The sequence below is a fragment of the Coffea eugenioides genome, chromosome 10 (genome assembly GCF_003713205.1).
Source record: "Coffea eugenioides isolate CCC68of chromosome 10, Ceug_1.0, whole genome shotgun sequence".
Classification (NCBI taxonomy): Eukaryota; Viridiplantae; Streptophyta; class Magnoliopsida; order Gentianales; family Rubiaceae; genus Coffea; species Coffea eugenioides.
This window is the reverse complement of record NC_040044.1, coordinates 5,405,226-5,421,626: the sequence shown is the minus strand read 5'-3', so window position 1 is coordinate 5,421,626 and position 16,401 is coordinate 5,405,226. Positions and strand designations below refer to the sequence as shown.

General features: G+C 34.8%; 2 protein-coding genes across 2 annotated transcripts; one reads left to right on the top strand and one right to left on the bottom strand.

Moving 5' to 3' along the window:
* Window positions 1-332: 332 nt before the first annotated feature.
* Window positions 333-1,154, bottom strand: LOC113750195. The gene is made up of 2 exons (XM_027294169.1): window positions 835-1,154; window positions 333-624 (listed from the first exon to the last, which is right to left on the bottom strand). Exons 1-2 carry the CDS (start codon window positions 1,123-1,125, stop codon window positions 541-543), a joined length of 375 nt encoding a protein of 124 aa, XP_027149970.1. The 5' UTR covers window positions 1,126-1,154; the 3' UTR covers window positions 333-540.
* Window positions 1,155-7,924: 6,770 nt separating this feature from the next.
* On the top strand, window positions 7,925-14,964 carry LOC113749982 (somatic embryogenesis receptor kinase 2). The gene is made up of 11 exons (XM_027293877.1): window positions 7,925-8,516; window positions 9,103-9,235; window positions 9,353-9,424; window positions 11,685-11,828; window positions 12,044-12,115; window positions 12,254-12,325; window positions 12,410-12,522; window positions 12,880-13,011; window positions 13,090-13,431; window positions 13,718-14,112; window positions 14,367-14,964. The coding sequence occupies exons 1-11, from the start codon at window positions 8,414-8,416 to the stop codon at window positions 14,679-14,681; spliced, it is 1,893 nt and encodes a 630-aa protein (XP_027149678.1). The 5' UTR covers window positions 7,925-8,413; the 3' UTR covers window positions 14,682-14,964.
* Window positions 14,965-16,401: the final 1,437 nt, after the last annotated feature.

Below are 16,401 nucleotides of genomic sequence, written 5' to 3'. Positions count from 1 at the left end.
TCTCTGTACAATAATCTCGTTGTGGACTACAGTAATGAAATTTGAGAATCCCAACAGTCAGGTATTCCATAGACGCCAATGAGAATCCAATCCGCTTAAATTTAAAAAAAAAAAATTTACTCAACCAAAAAATAAAAAAATCAGAACAAGTAAACAAGAAATTACTAAGCTAAAGCTTGTCAGGCTTATCAATCATCTCTTTGGGGCAAATTGTAATACTAGTTTTTACCATTTTTGGTGACCTTGTTGGTCGGAAAACCACATGTTTATTTATTTCATTTATATGTTTTCGTTCTAAAAAAAAAAAACATGTTCATTCAAACCACCATCAATGTCTATCAGCCATTAAACACACAAGTAGCAATAATCAGTACGCATAATTTACAACTAAAATATGAAACTTATTCTAGTAATCTCTGTCAAGCCAAAGAGTTACAAAAACCGGGGAAAAATATTCAGCCACAAACACATAGATTATATGTTTGATTATATATGTACACTGACGCATGCAAATCAAAGAGCAAACTGGTGAAATATTAATCACGAGAAACTGGAGTTGGTTTGAGGATTTCCTGTGCGAATTCCTGGCCTCGGAGGAGTTCTTCCACGCCCTGCTAAATCCTCCTGATTACACTCATAATTAGCAGTACAGCATCAGATTAGAAACCCTCCAAAAATTAATCAAATTTCACATCACACTCGACACAAAAAAGAAATATGAATAAACATGGTACCCCATCAGCCAAGAGGAAGTATATGGGCCAAAAATTAAAAAGCAAAAGAAAGTGGTAGCTAAGAAAATGAAAGAATGAATCTAGTAGGTCTCTTAATTACCATGGGGGGATCATCTGCTGGATCCATTGATGAAGGTGGATCTAGAGGTGAGTAGGAGGACTGGTCATCTTGACCACTGCAATCGTTTCGTTCATTGTTAAACTTTTCCTCATCCTTCTCCTTGGAGCATGATGAAGATTTGTTACCATGATCATCAACATATGGTTTTGCTTCATCAAAACCTAAGCACTTTAGCATGGCACTTACAGCTTTCCTTAGAAAACTGCATGGATTACAAACATCATGATCACCAACTCCAGAACTTCGTCTTGTTGAAGTTGTGTCTTCCATATTCTCCTTCTTCTTCTTCTTCTTCTTGATAGCGGTAATTTTTTACTGTGTTCTTCGACCAGTATTTATTTCTACATAGGATACACACTGTACCTGTATTTAATGCGATCGAGATCGGTGGGGTGGGGTTTGGTTAAATTAAATGACTTCTGTTTCTTCCTGCAGTTTTTTTTTGTTGTTGGGATTGCTCATTTTATTTTATTACATTTTTGTTGTATAAAAATACCTCAGGTTTTGTGTCTGATGGAGTTGAACGTGGCACATGCATGTATAACAACGTTGCGTTGTTCTAAGCAGACAAAATTAGCCTAGAAATTATCGAAATCTGAATCTGATTTATGCTTCAGATTATGTCGATTGTAATTTTTATAGGTGTATTTTAAGAAAAATTATTACAACACTTTTTGCTTTGTTTTATAAATGAATGTATACGTTGAAAATGTAATTTAAAAACATCTTAAGAAGCTTTTGTGTTTGGATTGCATTTTCCGTCATTTTTCATGGAAAAATTACTGTAGCGATTTGATGTATGTGAGGGAAAAAGGTAATAGGGAAATGTGATCACGGAAAACGACGTAATTTTTCGACGGAAACCGGCAATCCAAACAATACTATCACAATTAGATGCATCACATATGTAAAATTAGATTTTAAATTCAAATTCAAATTAGTATTTGTTATACATCCAATGATGATAATGTATATACTATCAAATATTGTATAAAAGATTAATCCTTTTTTTTTCTTTATCTGTAAATCTTTTAGGTTTCAGGACTTCAATTATCTAGCCTTAAGAAATTACGTCTTGCTGTTAACTAATACTTAACTAGTGTCTCGATCGGGAGCATTTATTAATTGGAATTTTGGGAATGAATATTTTGATAAATAAGACTACTATAAATTGGTAAATTGTCTGGCCTTAAGAGACTGAATTGTAATTATATGCGTTAATTTATATTATATAGTAAATCGTCCGTTAAAAAAAAAAATCTTTTCAAGTATCAACATCATCAGCTTCTTAGATATTATCGTCAGTCAACTGAGATATGCACAGCACAGCTAGGGTTAAACCTAAATTTACTTGTATTTTTTTCTTTTTAATAAAATACTCCACCACTTAATTGGTGCTGAAAAATACCTGCTCCTGGCCCTGGGGGAGGGGATGTCAGATGACAGATGTTAACTGTTGGCCTTTCCTATTTGTCTCGTCCCATAACATTAACACCTGCTCTCTCATATTAAACTTCTCCCAACTAATTAGATTCCCGTATTAAATTAAGACTGGTTTGTTTAAGTGACTACAGTCAAATAAAGAAAACCACAATTAAATTCGCTTGTTCCGTAACCAAACATGTCCCGAGATTTTCTAACGGGTGTCCATTCAGCACTCATCACTAATAATTATTACTCTCTTTTGTATTTATCTATTTTTTTTCTATTTAATCTTACTTACTGTCGCTTATACTTATTTTTAATTAACAGGTGTTTAATTGGCACTCATTAGGTAGACCCTTTCCAAATTTTAAAAAAATTGAGTGAAAAGAATAGAAGTTTAGACTCATATAAGCTCTTCATTTTCGTCTTCTATATTTAAAAATTTTTCGGTCACTTAACTTGTTAACTTTTATTTTTCTCTTTTTTTTTTTTTTAAAGGATTTGAATTTAAAATTTTTCTTACAAACTAATAAAGCCAGCCTAAAATGTCTACTTGCCGGAGTTTTACCAAGGTCCCATTATAAGTGATTGGATTTCTATTGGGTTCTGGACGTTCATCTGAAGAAGGCATCTACATGATCTATTGGGCTTTTTAAGCTTTCTAAACGATCCGTTCTGGGCCACTTACGACGTTGGATCCAACTTGAAGAGCAACCGAAAAGCGTTCGCTGAAGGACCCATTTAGGTTGGTTTTCTGGCTCAACAACTCACGGTTGTATCATCTATGTATATGTTTCTCCTAGAGATTCTGTTTCTTTTTTTATGCTTAAATCATGCTGACGAAATTTTGATTTTTATCTTCATTTTAGTGACAGATTTTGCATACAACTTTGACTAGGTATTGGAACCATCTAAATCATTGCACTCAGCAGATAGGCGTTACGTGTAGCAAATTATTCCTAGTTCGTTTGTACTAAAATACATGTTATGATGCTATTATTACTCGAATTGGAAGTCGAAAATTTTGAGTTTCGTCAATTTTTTTCCGAAAAAAGAAAGAAGAAATAGGAATTGATCTTTTAAGGCAATTATTGTAACGAAAAACGCACTGTAATGATTTGATGTATATGAAATAAAAATTAAGATAATTAAGAGATGTATTCACGAAAAACGTAAATTTTTTTACGCTGAAAACTACAATTCAAACAAAGCATCCCTATCCTTGCAACTCAATTATCCGGGAGTGTTTGGATAGTGTATTATTTGAAATATTATTTGGAATAATTACTGTAGCACTTTTTGTGATGTGATGTATGTGAGATAAAAAGGTGGTTGGAAATATAAAAAGGTGGATTGGAAAATGTGTCTATGATGCAAGCGAAATATTATTTAGAATAATTGAGGTATCCAAACAAATCTGTTGTGTAAGAGCAGCAGTGCACCATCCCAATAAGAAATTGAAAAGAAAAAGAAATTGTGCACATGACACATATGGCAATAATTACGCAGCTTTTTGAATTAGACTAGTGATAATTTGGCAAAGAATTAAGGCAGACGAGAGGTCAACACTGGACACTTAGTTATCATCATTCTAGCCATTTAGTCGTAGATGGATGATGAATGGTAGTTTTTTCGGCTTGAAAAGAAGCAAAAGGAAGATGCCGTATCATGATCTGTTTTCAAAACCAAAGATTGGTCAAAAATTTTCTCTTCTCAAAAACCAAAAAAATCAAGACTTTTTTGTCACTGCATAATCCACTCGTGCCGCAAAGCTTATCCCAACTAAGACCCCCCTTTTCCCCAACCTTTGGTATTCTTTGCTTGGATGACTCGACCCGAATCTTTACTAATCATCTTTAACCCACAATTGCAAATCAACCTAAGAGGTGGTCGGAGTTGAGACAAAAGTAGAAGAAATTCAAGAAGTAGACAAAATGAAACTAGTCGATTCAGTTCACAAAAATTTTTTTTTTCCCTTATTCTCTGTCTTAACTATTCATGTAAATTCGATCGAATTATTCGCGAATGACTTTAAAATAATTAGTTTTCTGTCGGAGTCTGAATAATCACCATAACACAAAAACTAACGTAAAACTTGTTATTTTATTGTCGAGATATATATAACTTAACCTTTTGTCTGCCAACTAAAACCTAGTTCAATGCCAGTGGGAAAATGTCACGGCCAAGTCCATTATTCCAAGATTGGCAATAGGAACAAAGGGAATTTAAAAGCATGATGTTGATTTGGGTTCAATTGCAATCACCCAAAAATTAATTCAAAGTAGGAACAAGAACCTAAACAGTGACCACAACAAATCAAAGACTACGGGACAAAGACAAGAACAAATGTTCCAAACTCTTTATTACCCCATTGAACTAGAAAATGTGTGGAGTCCAAGTTGACTCAAATGTGTACCCTCTGATGGTGATGATGGGATTCCTTAAATTTGTAAACCAGTAGTATTCGGAAGCCCTTTTCCCAACTCCGTTAGTATCCTCAAAACGGAATATTGACTAGGATTTGGACTCTACGACCTGGGCGACCTGGGCTGGGCTCCACACTTGTCCTTAAACGGTGTTATGCTTCTACAGTCCCGTCACTTTCCACGATTTATGTGTTTGGATATCGATGTAATGCAAATATATCTAATCTCACAGGTCACTTTCCAACTGTGTGTGAAAGGGGGGAAGCAAATTTGGTGCAGGGCTCCCAACCCAATAACTTACACATTGCACATATTTTCTTCTGAAATGAGTACACCTTGTTTGGGATACCTTTTTTTTTTTTTATTTTTGGAGTTTTACAAAAAATATTGGATTAATTTTATATATACAGTACTGTCAGTATACACTATCACTATTAAATATATGATACATGTATAAATTTCAAATTTGAGATTCAAAATTTGCTCATGTGTCATCCAACCAACCGTAACAGTGTATCTACTGATAGTGTATGTAAAATTTACTCAAAAATATTATTGTAATATTTTGATGAAATGTGGTGTATGTAAGATAAAAAATTATTTTAAAATGTGTTAAAAATATACTTCAAAAAATCAAAATCAGCAATTCTTTTTCTTTTTTTTTTAACAGGATGATAATCAATAGTGATTTCTCACTTATTCCATTTGATGATTTAAATTCGTAATCTGTCAGTTAAACGTCTTACTAATTATGTTATGTTTTATTATCCAAAACCAGCAATTCAAACAAGACTAAAAGCTTGTTTGGATTGTATTTTCTATGATTTTTTGTAGAAAAATTACTGTAACGATTTGATGTATGTAAGGAAAAAAGGTAATAGGGAAATGTGATCACCGAAAACGACGCAATTTTCCGACAGAAAATGGCCGTCCAAGTATTTGCTAAAAATTACTAGACCAGTTGAATTAACTACAGTCTTATACTAAGTGTCTACTTATAATTGGTAGTTGTATATGCCTAAGGACAGTTCCATGAGGTTTAGTCGTACCAAAAGAAAAACATGGGCTAGTCAATACACATGTCTAAATTATAAAATGGGCTTACATAATTAACTACTATAAAAAGTATTCCAATAAAAAACAAAATCAAGGAAGCATCTATCAATTCCTTTAACTTAATTGGACAAAGTATTGTCTATGGACTTTCATCCCCCACGTGCAATGCTGTTGTTTACGTGCTCCCACGTCCAACCATTTGACAATTGGGTACTTTGCTTAGGATATACTTAATTAAAGAATTGCTTAGGTGTAAGTTGAATTTAATTAACGCGATTACGTCATTTTCAAATGTTAAATAGTGGTAGTCTATGATTAATGATAAAATGACGGCTTCACTAACCATCTATCTAACTTCAAACCACAAAGAAGTATTCTATATGGTCTTTGATTATCTACTTGGAGCAGCAAATATGCAGCTCAGATATTGAAGGACTTGAAATCTACTAGAAGGTGCTACCCATAAAAAAAAAAAAAAGGAATAATGGAATAGTTAAAGAAATTATTATGCTTTTTTGCTTTACTTGTCATAAAATATGCAATAGCAATTCTGTAACTTAAGCACTCAAAATTACGCAAGAAAGATGTTCCAATTACAAAAATATGATGCTGCATGGGACATTTAATAGATCAAATCTTTAACACGCATGTAACTGTATGTCCTGACTATAATTATTTGACCTTTTGCCTATTCGCAAATATTGGCTCTTTCAAGTGCAAAGTTGTACTACCATTAGCTGTTTTTTGGTGTTTTTTTGAAAAATTTTACTGTAGCAGTGTATACGAATTTTTGTTTTGAGATTTTTTTGAGTTGTATATATTTGTGTGTTACCGTAATACTGTATTTAAAAAACAGACAAATCTAAACGGAGTTGCCCAAAAAGAGACTTAATCAGTTTTAGTGACCACTGATCCAAAACTCGGTGGTTAACTGTAATACTCATGACTAAAAATGAACGCTTGTCAAAATCAAGGGTTCAACATTTCCTGAATCCCTAAAATGAAACGGAAGATCCAAATTATGTACAATGGATACTAATTACGACAAATATTATAACTGCATCATTTCACTACTCAAATATGGCTATCATTAAAAAATGGCAGCCTTTTTAGAGGAAGACTGGTTAATCACTTCTAACATTTTGAAGTATTTCAAATGTTCTTCATAAGTGGTTTTTGAATGGTTGGTCCGGAATCGCGTTCAGATACATCCAATTCAAGTTTGCTGTTCTTGTTGCATAAATCAATTCGGCACAAGTTCCATTGGCAACAATGTGTAAATTAATCCTAAAGGTTCAAGAAAAAAGTTAAATCCATTGCAGATATAGATGAATCATATATTCAATATTTGAATCAACTCGGTAAAAGATTCTTTGAATTTAGTTCGTCAACAAGTTAGATCACATTGAAAAAATATTTTATATTCAATAATTTTAAAAATCGATAAAAAGTATGTTCAAATTCGATTCGATAAATAAATAAGTCAAATTCATACAAAATTTTAATCTAGTTAAAATAATCAACAAATCTAAATACTAAATTATTCGATTTGATTAGTCTCATTCACACCCTAATTGGAGAGGCCTAACAAGATAATTGTTGTTGTTATCTCAACATATCTCTCTGCCGCTAAAGGTAGTCAAAATGCACAACTTTAGGTACACTTTTATGCATTTATTACCATCACACTCTAAAAGTAAAGAAAAAAGTTAGTGCTAATCACATTTGTGCATTTAATTACTTTGACTTAACAAAATTGAGGTCATTAATAAAGAAGATATAGTTATATAAATCTTTAGATTTCCAAAACCAAAATGAGAATTACCAGAGAGCTTGAATGTAACAAAAGAGCACAAAACAAAAACAATAAAAGAAAAGGAAACTGTGGTCTGTCAAGACTGGAAATAAGGGAAAGCGCGAAGCTGTTTGGAAGTTAAAAAGAGCTTTCGGGCAGGTGTCCGGGCAACAAGCCCACCGTTCGGGCAACACCCCTCCTCAGAAGCCCACTGCAGAGCGCACACACACGCCCAAAAAGATAATAATCTCTCTCACACACTCACGCACTCTCTCTCTCTCTCTCTCTCTCTCTTTCTCTGTGCAGCAAAGAAACTGAGTAGAGAGAGAGAGAGAACAGAGGAGAGGCTTCTAGTTTGGAGAGAGAAAAAGCATTAGTACTGTACAACAAATACAATACAATACAATCCACATTAGTCATTACAGAGGTGAAAAGTTTGCAGGGTGATAAAAAGGGGTGCAACATTAACAATGGAAAAAAAAGAAAAGCCCAGAAAAATAAAAGGCCACATTTATCACCTTACTGACTGAGGAAGCAACAGAAAGAGAAAAAGATAGAATCTTTGAGGGAAAAAAAGGGATTTTTAGAAATGGGTTTTTGGTAAAGTACGGCTAAGTGATAAGATCAGGTTTTTTGGGTTTTTTATTTTTTTACTGTAGTTAATTAATGGTGGTTTTCTTTGGGTGTAAAATGGTGGTTTTTGGGGGAAATGAGGGATAGGGGTTTGCGTGTTTTGTTGTTAATGCTACTTTTAAGTGTGTTTTATTTGGATCTGAGGGATTAATTGTTTTGGAGCTGGTGGGTTAAGAAAATATACGTTCTTATATATGAATTTGTGGGGGTTTTGTTGGTGATAATGAAGTTGAGGATGATGGCAAGGGAGGAGGGATTAGTTTCAGTGGTGCTCTGGTTGATCATGGTTTTTCATCCACTCAAGCTCATTCTTGCTAACATGGAAGGTCTGTATTTTGAAGTTTACTTTTTGTTGAATTTTTAAAGCTGCTTTTTTAATTTTTTGTTGCCTTGTTTGATTTTATGCATGCAAGGGTTATTTTTTTTTTGGTGGGTTATGGAATTTTCGTCAGAAACATTTAAGTTTGCCGTGATAATGGCCATGGTTGTTAATTTGTGGAAATTGGTTTGCGGTTTATTTTTTGTGAGAATTTCTGAGAAGGATGACGATCAAGTATTTATTGGACTTTTGGAGCTGGTCTTAAAAACTAATGAAGTGTCTTGATCTCCTTTCTTTTGTAATGTGGTATTTTCTCGTGTGTGGGTGTCTCTGTGTGTGGTTGCATTACTTGATTGATGTCTCCTAATGCTGTAGCTGAAGATAACTGTAGCATATTCAAATCATATTGTGCATGTGAAACTCGTGACTGTTTTGTGTGTATCTTGTTGATGACTTACAATTTGGTGAAATGCTAATTTGGCAAGTCTAAGAGTATATAGCGAACTGCTTGTTCTAGTTCCTTGATGATTTTTAGAGTTTATTTGACGGACAAAGAAGTAGTATCTCATTGATTTAATCTGGCACTTATGCAGGTGATGCTTTGCATAGCCTACGGACGAACTTACAAGATCCCAACAATGTATTACAGAGTTGGGACCCTACTCTTGTTAATCCATGTACCTGGTTTCATGTTACTTGCAATAATGATAACAGTGTTATAAGAGTGTAAGATGTTTTATTGGTGAAATGCCATAAATTTTGTATTTGGGTTGGTGAGGATACTGAATAAGTCAATTATAGTGTGACTCATATTCATTACATAAACTAATTTTGTTTCTGCAGAGATCTGGGTAATGCTGCTTTATCTGGTCAACTAGTCCCACAGCTTGGTTTGCTGAAGAATTTGCAGTATTTGTAAGCCTTTTGTACAGTCAATGTTTTGTCACTCTCATCCTGTATACCCGCTTTAAGTTTACTTTTGTTAATATTCCTTTGTTCATCTTTGATGTTGCTGTTGCTTTTGTAATGCGGAGCAACAGATTTTATTTTATTTTTTTGACCAATTATGAAGCTGTAGTTCTTATTTGAGTTAATTTTTTTTCTTAAAACCTGTCTTGGTTCCTTTTAGCATAGTATAGGTAGCTAAAGGTGTAAAAACTGTTTATTTTGGTAGTACTGGTACCACTTGAGTTGCCATATAGGCCAAATTTCGATAATGGAAATGGAAGTAGGAAGCAGATTCAGAAGGTTTAATTCCCCAGAAGTTCTCTTTTGAGTATGGGGGAATTGAGGCTGAATGGAATGGATGGCATGGAGAAAGAGCTTAAAACTGTTCAGTTGATCCTAAATTAAAACTATTCAGAAGGTCAATGTAGAAATTGGACTAGGCAGACAAATTTAACAAAATACCTAATATAAGTGATTGAAGGATTGGTGACTTGTGCTGAAAAATGCATTCGAGTTCTCTAAAGGATTAATCTTCAACTAAGTTGATTTGACAATTAACAGCATTTTGAAACATATAACATAAGTTCTCTCTAAAAGATCTATTAAGAGTAGCTGGACTTGAAATTTTATGAGGCAACCTGGACATCATGATTAGTTTCCTGACATCCTTTACTTTTTTCTGTCAAAATTTGTCAAATGAAGGGCCATCATGGATAAGATTATATGGATATTGCACGCTGATAGTGTTGTATCTGACAAAGTAAGATGACAAGCTGACAGAACAACATGGCCTGTTAGATGATTTGCTTGTCAGATCTCTGAAAAGCCGTTATTATATAGATATTAAGCTGATATGAGGAAGTGCTGTTTCTGTTCTTTAAATGCAGATAAAACACCTTCTAGATTTTGATTGGCTGGACTTTTGGCTGCATTTACTGCCCTTGGCATTTAGTTCTTTGCTCTCCATCTGGGTCGAATGAATGATTTAGATGCTTTGTTTTTCGGTTATTTTTTTCATTCTGTTGACATCATTTTCACTTTCTTTGAGAGGGATATCTACTCGGAAAAGCATTACTGGGATGTGATTCTACGCTATTAATGTACTTTAGATGCAAAAGTAGCTTGCGTCCCCACTTGTTTCTTATTCATTCTATGTGTTGCAGACACACACACATATACATGTATATGTGTATGTATATGTATATGTATATGTATATCTTACCTAAAACAAGATGAGCGTAAACCAGTTGCTTGCAGTATTTTTTGAAGGTCCTCATTTCTAAGTTACAGGACTGTTTATTCTATTCAGTTTTAACTCGCATATCAAGCTTGATACATGTTATCACAGAGCTAGCTTGATAGAAATTTCCTAAGGCAGTAAGAAAAATGTGCACATTTAGCAATTTTCTTGTATCTCAAACCTCTAATGTAATAAGTTGAATTTCACCAAAGTTTTCTTTAGTTTGTGGAGTTATTTCGGCATACAGGATGGGGCCTGTAGTTCTTGTGGATTGTTCAGTCTTGGTTTTGAATGGATAATTATCAATGATGGAGACTCAACAGCCTCAAACAATAGTAAGAAATTATGAGCAGAAGTCATTTTAAGATGGTAATCACACGTTCGGATTTAAGGCCAGAGGATTGTGGTAAACTGATCTTAGCGGCATCTAAAAGCAAATCTTCCTTGGACTATTTCTCCATGTGTCATTGATTAGCTGTTTACGATGAAGGATTGTCATTACTTGCTGTCTTATTTGTGTGGTAAAATGTTATCTTAGACTGTAAATTTACAGGGAGTGGCCCATTTTGCTTGAAAATATTTTCAAGGCAAAGCCAGTACTCAATTATGTTCAGAAGTGAAACTCTAAAACTTGCAAACTTTGGGCATGCCAGTCATGAGTCCAAGTATGGTAGGGCAGTGGTAAATTGATTGAAGAACTTCTAAGAGAAATTGAATGATGAAAGAAGCTGCAGTTTTTGCATTTAACTTGAGGTCGATTTATTTGTTGGAACTTTGAACAGGAGTATATCGTTTATGAATCCATAGAACGTAATCATATACAGTGTCAATTGACAATTGTTTACTTCACTTACCTGTGTATAGCCACCAAATATCTAAAATAAACTGTACATGGGATAATTTGTACTCATCTTGTCAACCCAAATTTTAAGAGGTAAAGATTTTGCAGGATATGCATATTCAAATATTAAATATTTTTGGTTGCAGGGAGCTCTATAGCAATAACATTAGTGGACCAATACCCAGTGATCTTGGAAATCTTACTAATTTGGTGAGCTTGGATCTCTATCTGAATAGTTTCAATGGTCCAATCCCAGACACATTGGGAAAGCTATCAAAATTGCGATTCCTGTAAGTTTGTAGTCATTGATTTATTCATTTAAACTGTTATGACTGGTCATATCTTTGCTTCTCAGTATCACATCCTTATTTGGAAAAATTCCTTAAATAGTAAAAGTTATGCATAATCTAGGTTACTGGTTGCTTGCCAATTATTTTCTGGTTATATCCGTTCAATGGTCTTAATCTTTGTGTTATGTGGTTCTCTGATGCTGGTGTAAGGATAGGCGGCTCAACAACAACAGCTTGACAGGTCCCATCCCGTTGTCATTGACTAACATATCATCGCTACAAGTCTTGTAAGTTTTTTCTTTTTTTTTTTTTCTCTGATTTGAGGTCTTGATCTTAGAAGTGCTGTCTGAACATATGCTTGATTTGGTCTACTCAAACATTCTTATCGCAAGAAGGTGATGGTTTGACATTGTATTCATTTGCAGGGATCTCTCTAACAATCGTCTTTCTGGTGCTGTTCCAGATAATGGTTCCTTTTCCCTATTTACACCAATTAGGTATTTCACTTATCTGATGCATTTAGCATTTTATTTGACTGAAGATCTTGTAGTAATGATATAACCAATTTGTTGAATCCACAGTTTCGCTAATAACTTGGATCTATGTGGCCCTGTTACTGGACGCCCTTGCCCAGGATCTCCTCCATTCTCTCCTCCGCCTCCGTTTGTCCCACCACCTCCAATTGCTACTCCAGGTAGTTGTCATCATTGTTGCTAGAATTGTTTCATGTGTTGTATTGTCTTCCAGGCTCTGGTGTTAACCTTTTTCGTGATCTAGCTATTGAAATACAAATAAAAGAAAAGAAAAGGTTTTGATAGAGGTTTAGCAGAAGTAATCTATCTTGTATCCATTTTCTTTTGAAAGGAGTTCCATTTATTTTACATGTTAGCTAAACTAGAATAATCATTAGAAGGGGCCGGTATTATACTTACAAATACTTCTAAGCATTTCTGGGGAGAAATTTGTTTCCCTCTACTGCAAGATACTACAACCCTCTCTCCAGTGAGTATGTACTCAACTATTCATCTTTGGGCATGGTTCTAAAATTCAGGAGGGAATAGTGCTACTGGAGCTATTGCTGGAGGAGTTGCAGCTGGGGCTGCTCTGCTGTTTGCTGCTCCTGCCATTGCATTTGCATGGTGGCGTCGGCGAAAACCACAAGAATATTTCTTTGATGTACCAGGTATGTTGTTTGTCCAAGCAAGCTTGTAAGATGTTATATTACTCTTTTGACTCCATATCATTTGCATTATCTTTGCAGCTGAGGAGGATCCTGAGGTGCATCTAGGGCAGCTTAAAAGGTTCTCCCTGAGAGAATTACAAGTTGCAACGGATAGTTTTAGTAATAAAAACATTCTGGGTAGAGGTGGGTTTGGGAAGGTTTACAAGGGTCGACTTGCTGATGGTTCCTTAGTGGCTGTTAAGCGACTAAAGGAGGAGCGAACACCAGGTGGAGAGCTGCAGTTTCAAACGGAAGTTGAGATGATCAGCATGGCAGTGCATAGGAATCTCCTTCGACTGCGTGGTTTTTGTATGACACCAACTGAACGGTTGCTTGTTTATCCATACATGGCCAATGGAAGTGTTGCATCGTGTTTGAGGGGTAAGCTTGCTTAAGACTGTAATTGTGCTTCACATATTTGTTTCCTTTTCTGTCACACAAAGGATCTTCTGTCCTTATTGTTGACACTTATTCTGCTTGATATCATTGGTCTAATTACCAAGACTTTCATTGATTTGAAAGTGTAACAAGGGTTCCCTCAGATTGTGCTAGTAAATCTGTTGAACTTCTAAATATATGCATTTTCTTCTTGTTGCCAAGCAAATGCTCAAGATAGTCCTTTTTGTCGATCGTGAATGACAGATAAATATTTATCTGTATTTTGTAGAACGGCCACCAAATGAACCACCCCTAAATTGGTCAACCAGGAAGCGCATTGCATTGGGATCTGCAAGAGGATTGTCTTATTTGCATGATCATTGCGACCCAAAGATTATTCACCGTGATGTCAAAGCTGCAAACATTTTGTTAGATGAAGAGTTTGAGGCTGTGGTTGGAGATTTTGGCTTGGCTAAACTCATGGATTATAAGGATACCCATGTTACAACTGCTGTACGTGGTACAATTGGGCATATCGCTCCAGAGTACCTGTCTACCGGTAAATCTTCTGAGAAAACTGATGTCTTTGGGTACGGGATCATGCTTCTTGAGCTTATCACCGGACAAAGGGCATTTGATCTTGCTCGCCTTGCAAATGATGATGATGTCATGTTGCTTGATTGGGTAAACACTGGTCATTTTCTCCTACAAGACAGTACGAGTGTTGGATTAGTGTAGTCACCTTCATCTTTAGGCAGCATTCTGTGTTTGATGTTACTGTTTTCATCCCTTTAAACTTCTGTTTTTCCATTTTAAAAAAAAAAAAATTAAAAAAATCTAAATCCTAACTACTTGTATTGGATTTGTGAATTTTTTAGGCCATGAACTTTCCTCTATAGCTAGTACAAATCTGACACTGAAATAATACTGTATTACAGGTCAAGGGACTCCTAAAGGAGAAAAAATTGGAAATGCTGGTTGATCCTGATTTGCAGAACAATTATGTCGAGTCTGAAGTTGAGCAATTAATACAGGTTGCCTTGCTATGCACTCAGGGCAATCCAATGGACCGGCCAAAAATGTCGGAAGTGGTGAGAATGCTTGAAGGTGACGGCTTGGCTGAAAGATGGGATGAGTGGCAAAAGGTAGAAGTTCTTCGTCAGGAGGTGGAACTGGCACCACCTCCAAACTCGGATTGGATTGTTGACTCAACAGAGAATTTACATGCAGTCGAACTGTCTGGTCCTAGGTGACCTTTTATAGCCAAATTCAAGAAATGAAAATTGTTAGGAGCTCTCCTTTTTTAATTTTTTTCCTCCTTTTTTGGGGTATAATGTTTTCTTTTGTTCTGTTATTTATTATGATCATGAAATTATTGACATTCAGGCCGCATGCAAGCCCATTGTGAAATGTATTTCAATTTGTGCATAAGAATGTGTATTTGTAGGCATTTTAGAATCCAAATCCTGATGAATTGCAGCACATAGGCGCAGTTTTGTAATTTACACTTTACATGGTGAAGCTTTTGGTTCTTTCCTTTTTGCTTTTAGCCCCTACGATGTTCTCCAGTTTCTCATGCGAGGAGTAAGTCCATGTTTAGGAGGCACATTGTCAGTGGCCCCATACCGTCTTGATTCAAATTCTCTTTTCTGTTTTACTAAAGAAATCAGGAAAGTTGGTTATCACTTATCATTATAGCCATAGGTATGCTAGCAGCTAGATCTGGTTCATTTGGGTCCTTTTTCATCATTCATACCCTCCCTCACTTGTGTGCCTTGGGACTGTACACAACTTTCAAAGAGTACTTGGGACTCGATTGGGTATTGACCTTCCTCCTGCGTATTGGCAGCATTATTTATTGTAGACTTCTGCATGCCCACGGCTGTAGGTACTTGAAGAAACAATTATAGCTTGTGGTAACCAGGGTATCCCTTAGGATACTGTCCTGGTGTAGCCAGAGCAGACCCAATGGGAAAATGGAAATTGGTTGTGGTAAAAAAAAATAAATAGCACTGCCGTGCTCTCTCCAATGCAACGAATTCAGTAATTCGAAATTTTTTGAAAATTTGACAACAGAACTATTAATCAAATTCGATTTTGAATTCACCAATTTCGAATTTGAATTCGATTCACTGAATTTGGAAACCTTTTTTCCCTTTTTCGTTATATGTATTGTTATATAATATAAATTTTATATTGCATATATTATAAAAAATATTATTACATAAAAAAATATATTAATATATATATATACATATATTATAAAACGAATTGAAATAAGAAATTTCTATTTCTACTTCCGATTTCAAAAACTCAATTACCGAATTCGAATCAAATTCGCATAATTCGAAATTAGAAATTTCGATTTCAGTGTCAAATTTCGAATTACCGATTTCAAAAATTTCAAATTCAATTCAAATTCCGTCGATAAATCGAAATTTTTTGATTTTGCATACTCCTACTCCGAATGCATCAGCACTGCCAGGTGTTTCAGGTTTTGAACTTCTAATGCGAAGATGTCCGTTATAACCTCTTAAATCCTACTTGTTATTTGCAGAAAGGGAATGCAAAATTGGAATTCCGTCGATTTTACGTTAGATGAATGTAAAGGCAAAATAGCAAGAGGCATGTAGAAGTCGGTCAAACACAGTTTTTACCAAACAAATTGAGCAATTGGTGCAGATCCAAAAATTAATATTAGGCCATCACGGTAAGTGTTACATATCAATTGTATTCATAAGTTGAGTATATAATATAGATTGATCTTCTACTAACCCACCTTTTTATATTTCCAACCACCTTTTTATCTCACATATATCACATGACAAAAAATGCTACAGTAATTATTTCAAATAATAACTTATCCAAACAGACATATACCCCATTATGAGAATTGAATATTTCCCAACTAATCTGAATTTAAATTTGAAATTCAAACTTCACATATATCATGCATCTAACCATAATTGTGTA

Coding starts and splice junctions, on each gene's coding strand:
- LOC113750195 (XM_027294169.1), bottom strand. CDS start 1,125: ATGGAAGACACAACTTCAACAAGACGAAGTTCTGGAGTTGGTGATCAT. Junction 625..834: donor CAGCAGATGATCCCCCCATG/GTAATTAAGAGA, acceptor GAGTGTAATCAG/GAGGATTTAGCAGGGCGTGG.
- LOC113749982 (XM_027293877.1), top strand. CDS start 8,414: ATGAAGTTGAGGATGATGGCAAGGGAGGAGGGATTAGTTTCAGTGGTG. Junction 11,829..12,043: donor CTATCAAAATTGCGATTCCT/GTAAGTTTGTAG, acceptor GTGTAAGGATAG/GCGGCTCAACAACAACAGCT. Junction 13,012..13,089: donor ATATTTCTTTGATGTACCAG/GTATGTTGTTTG, acceptor TTATCTTTGCAG/CTGAGGAGGATCCTGAGGTG.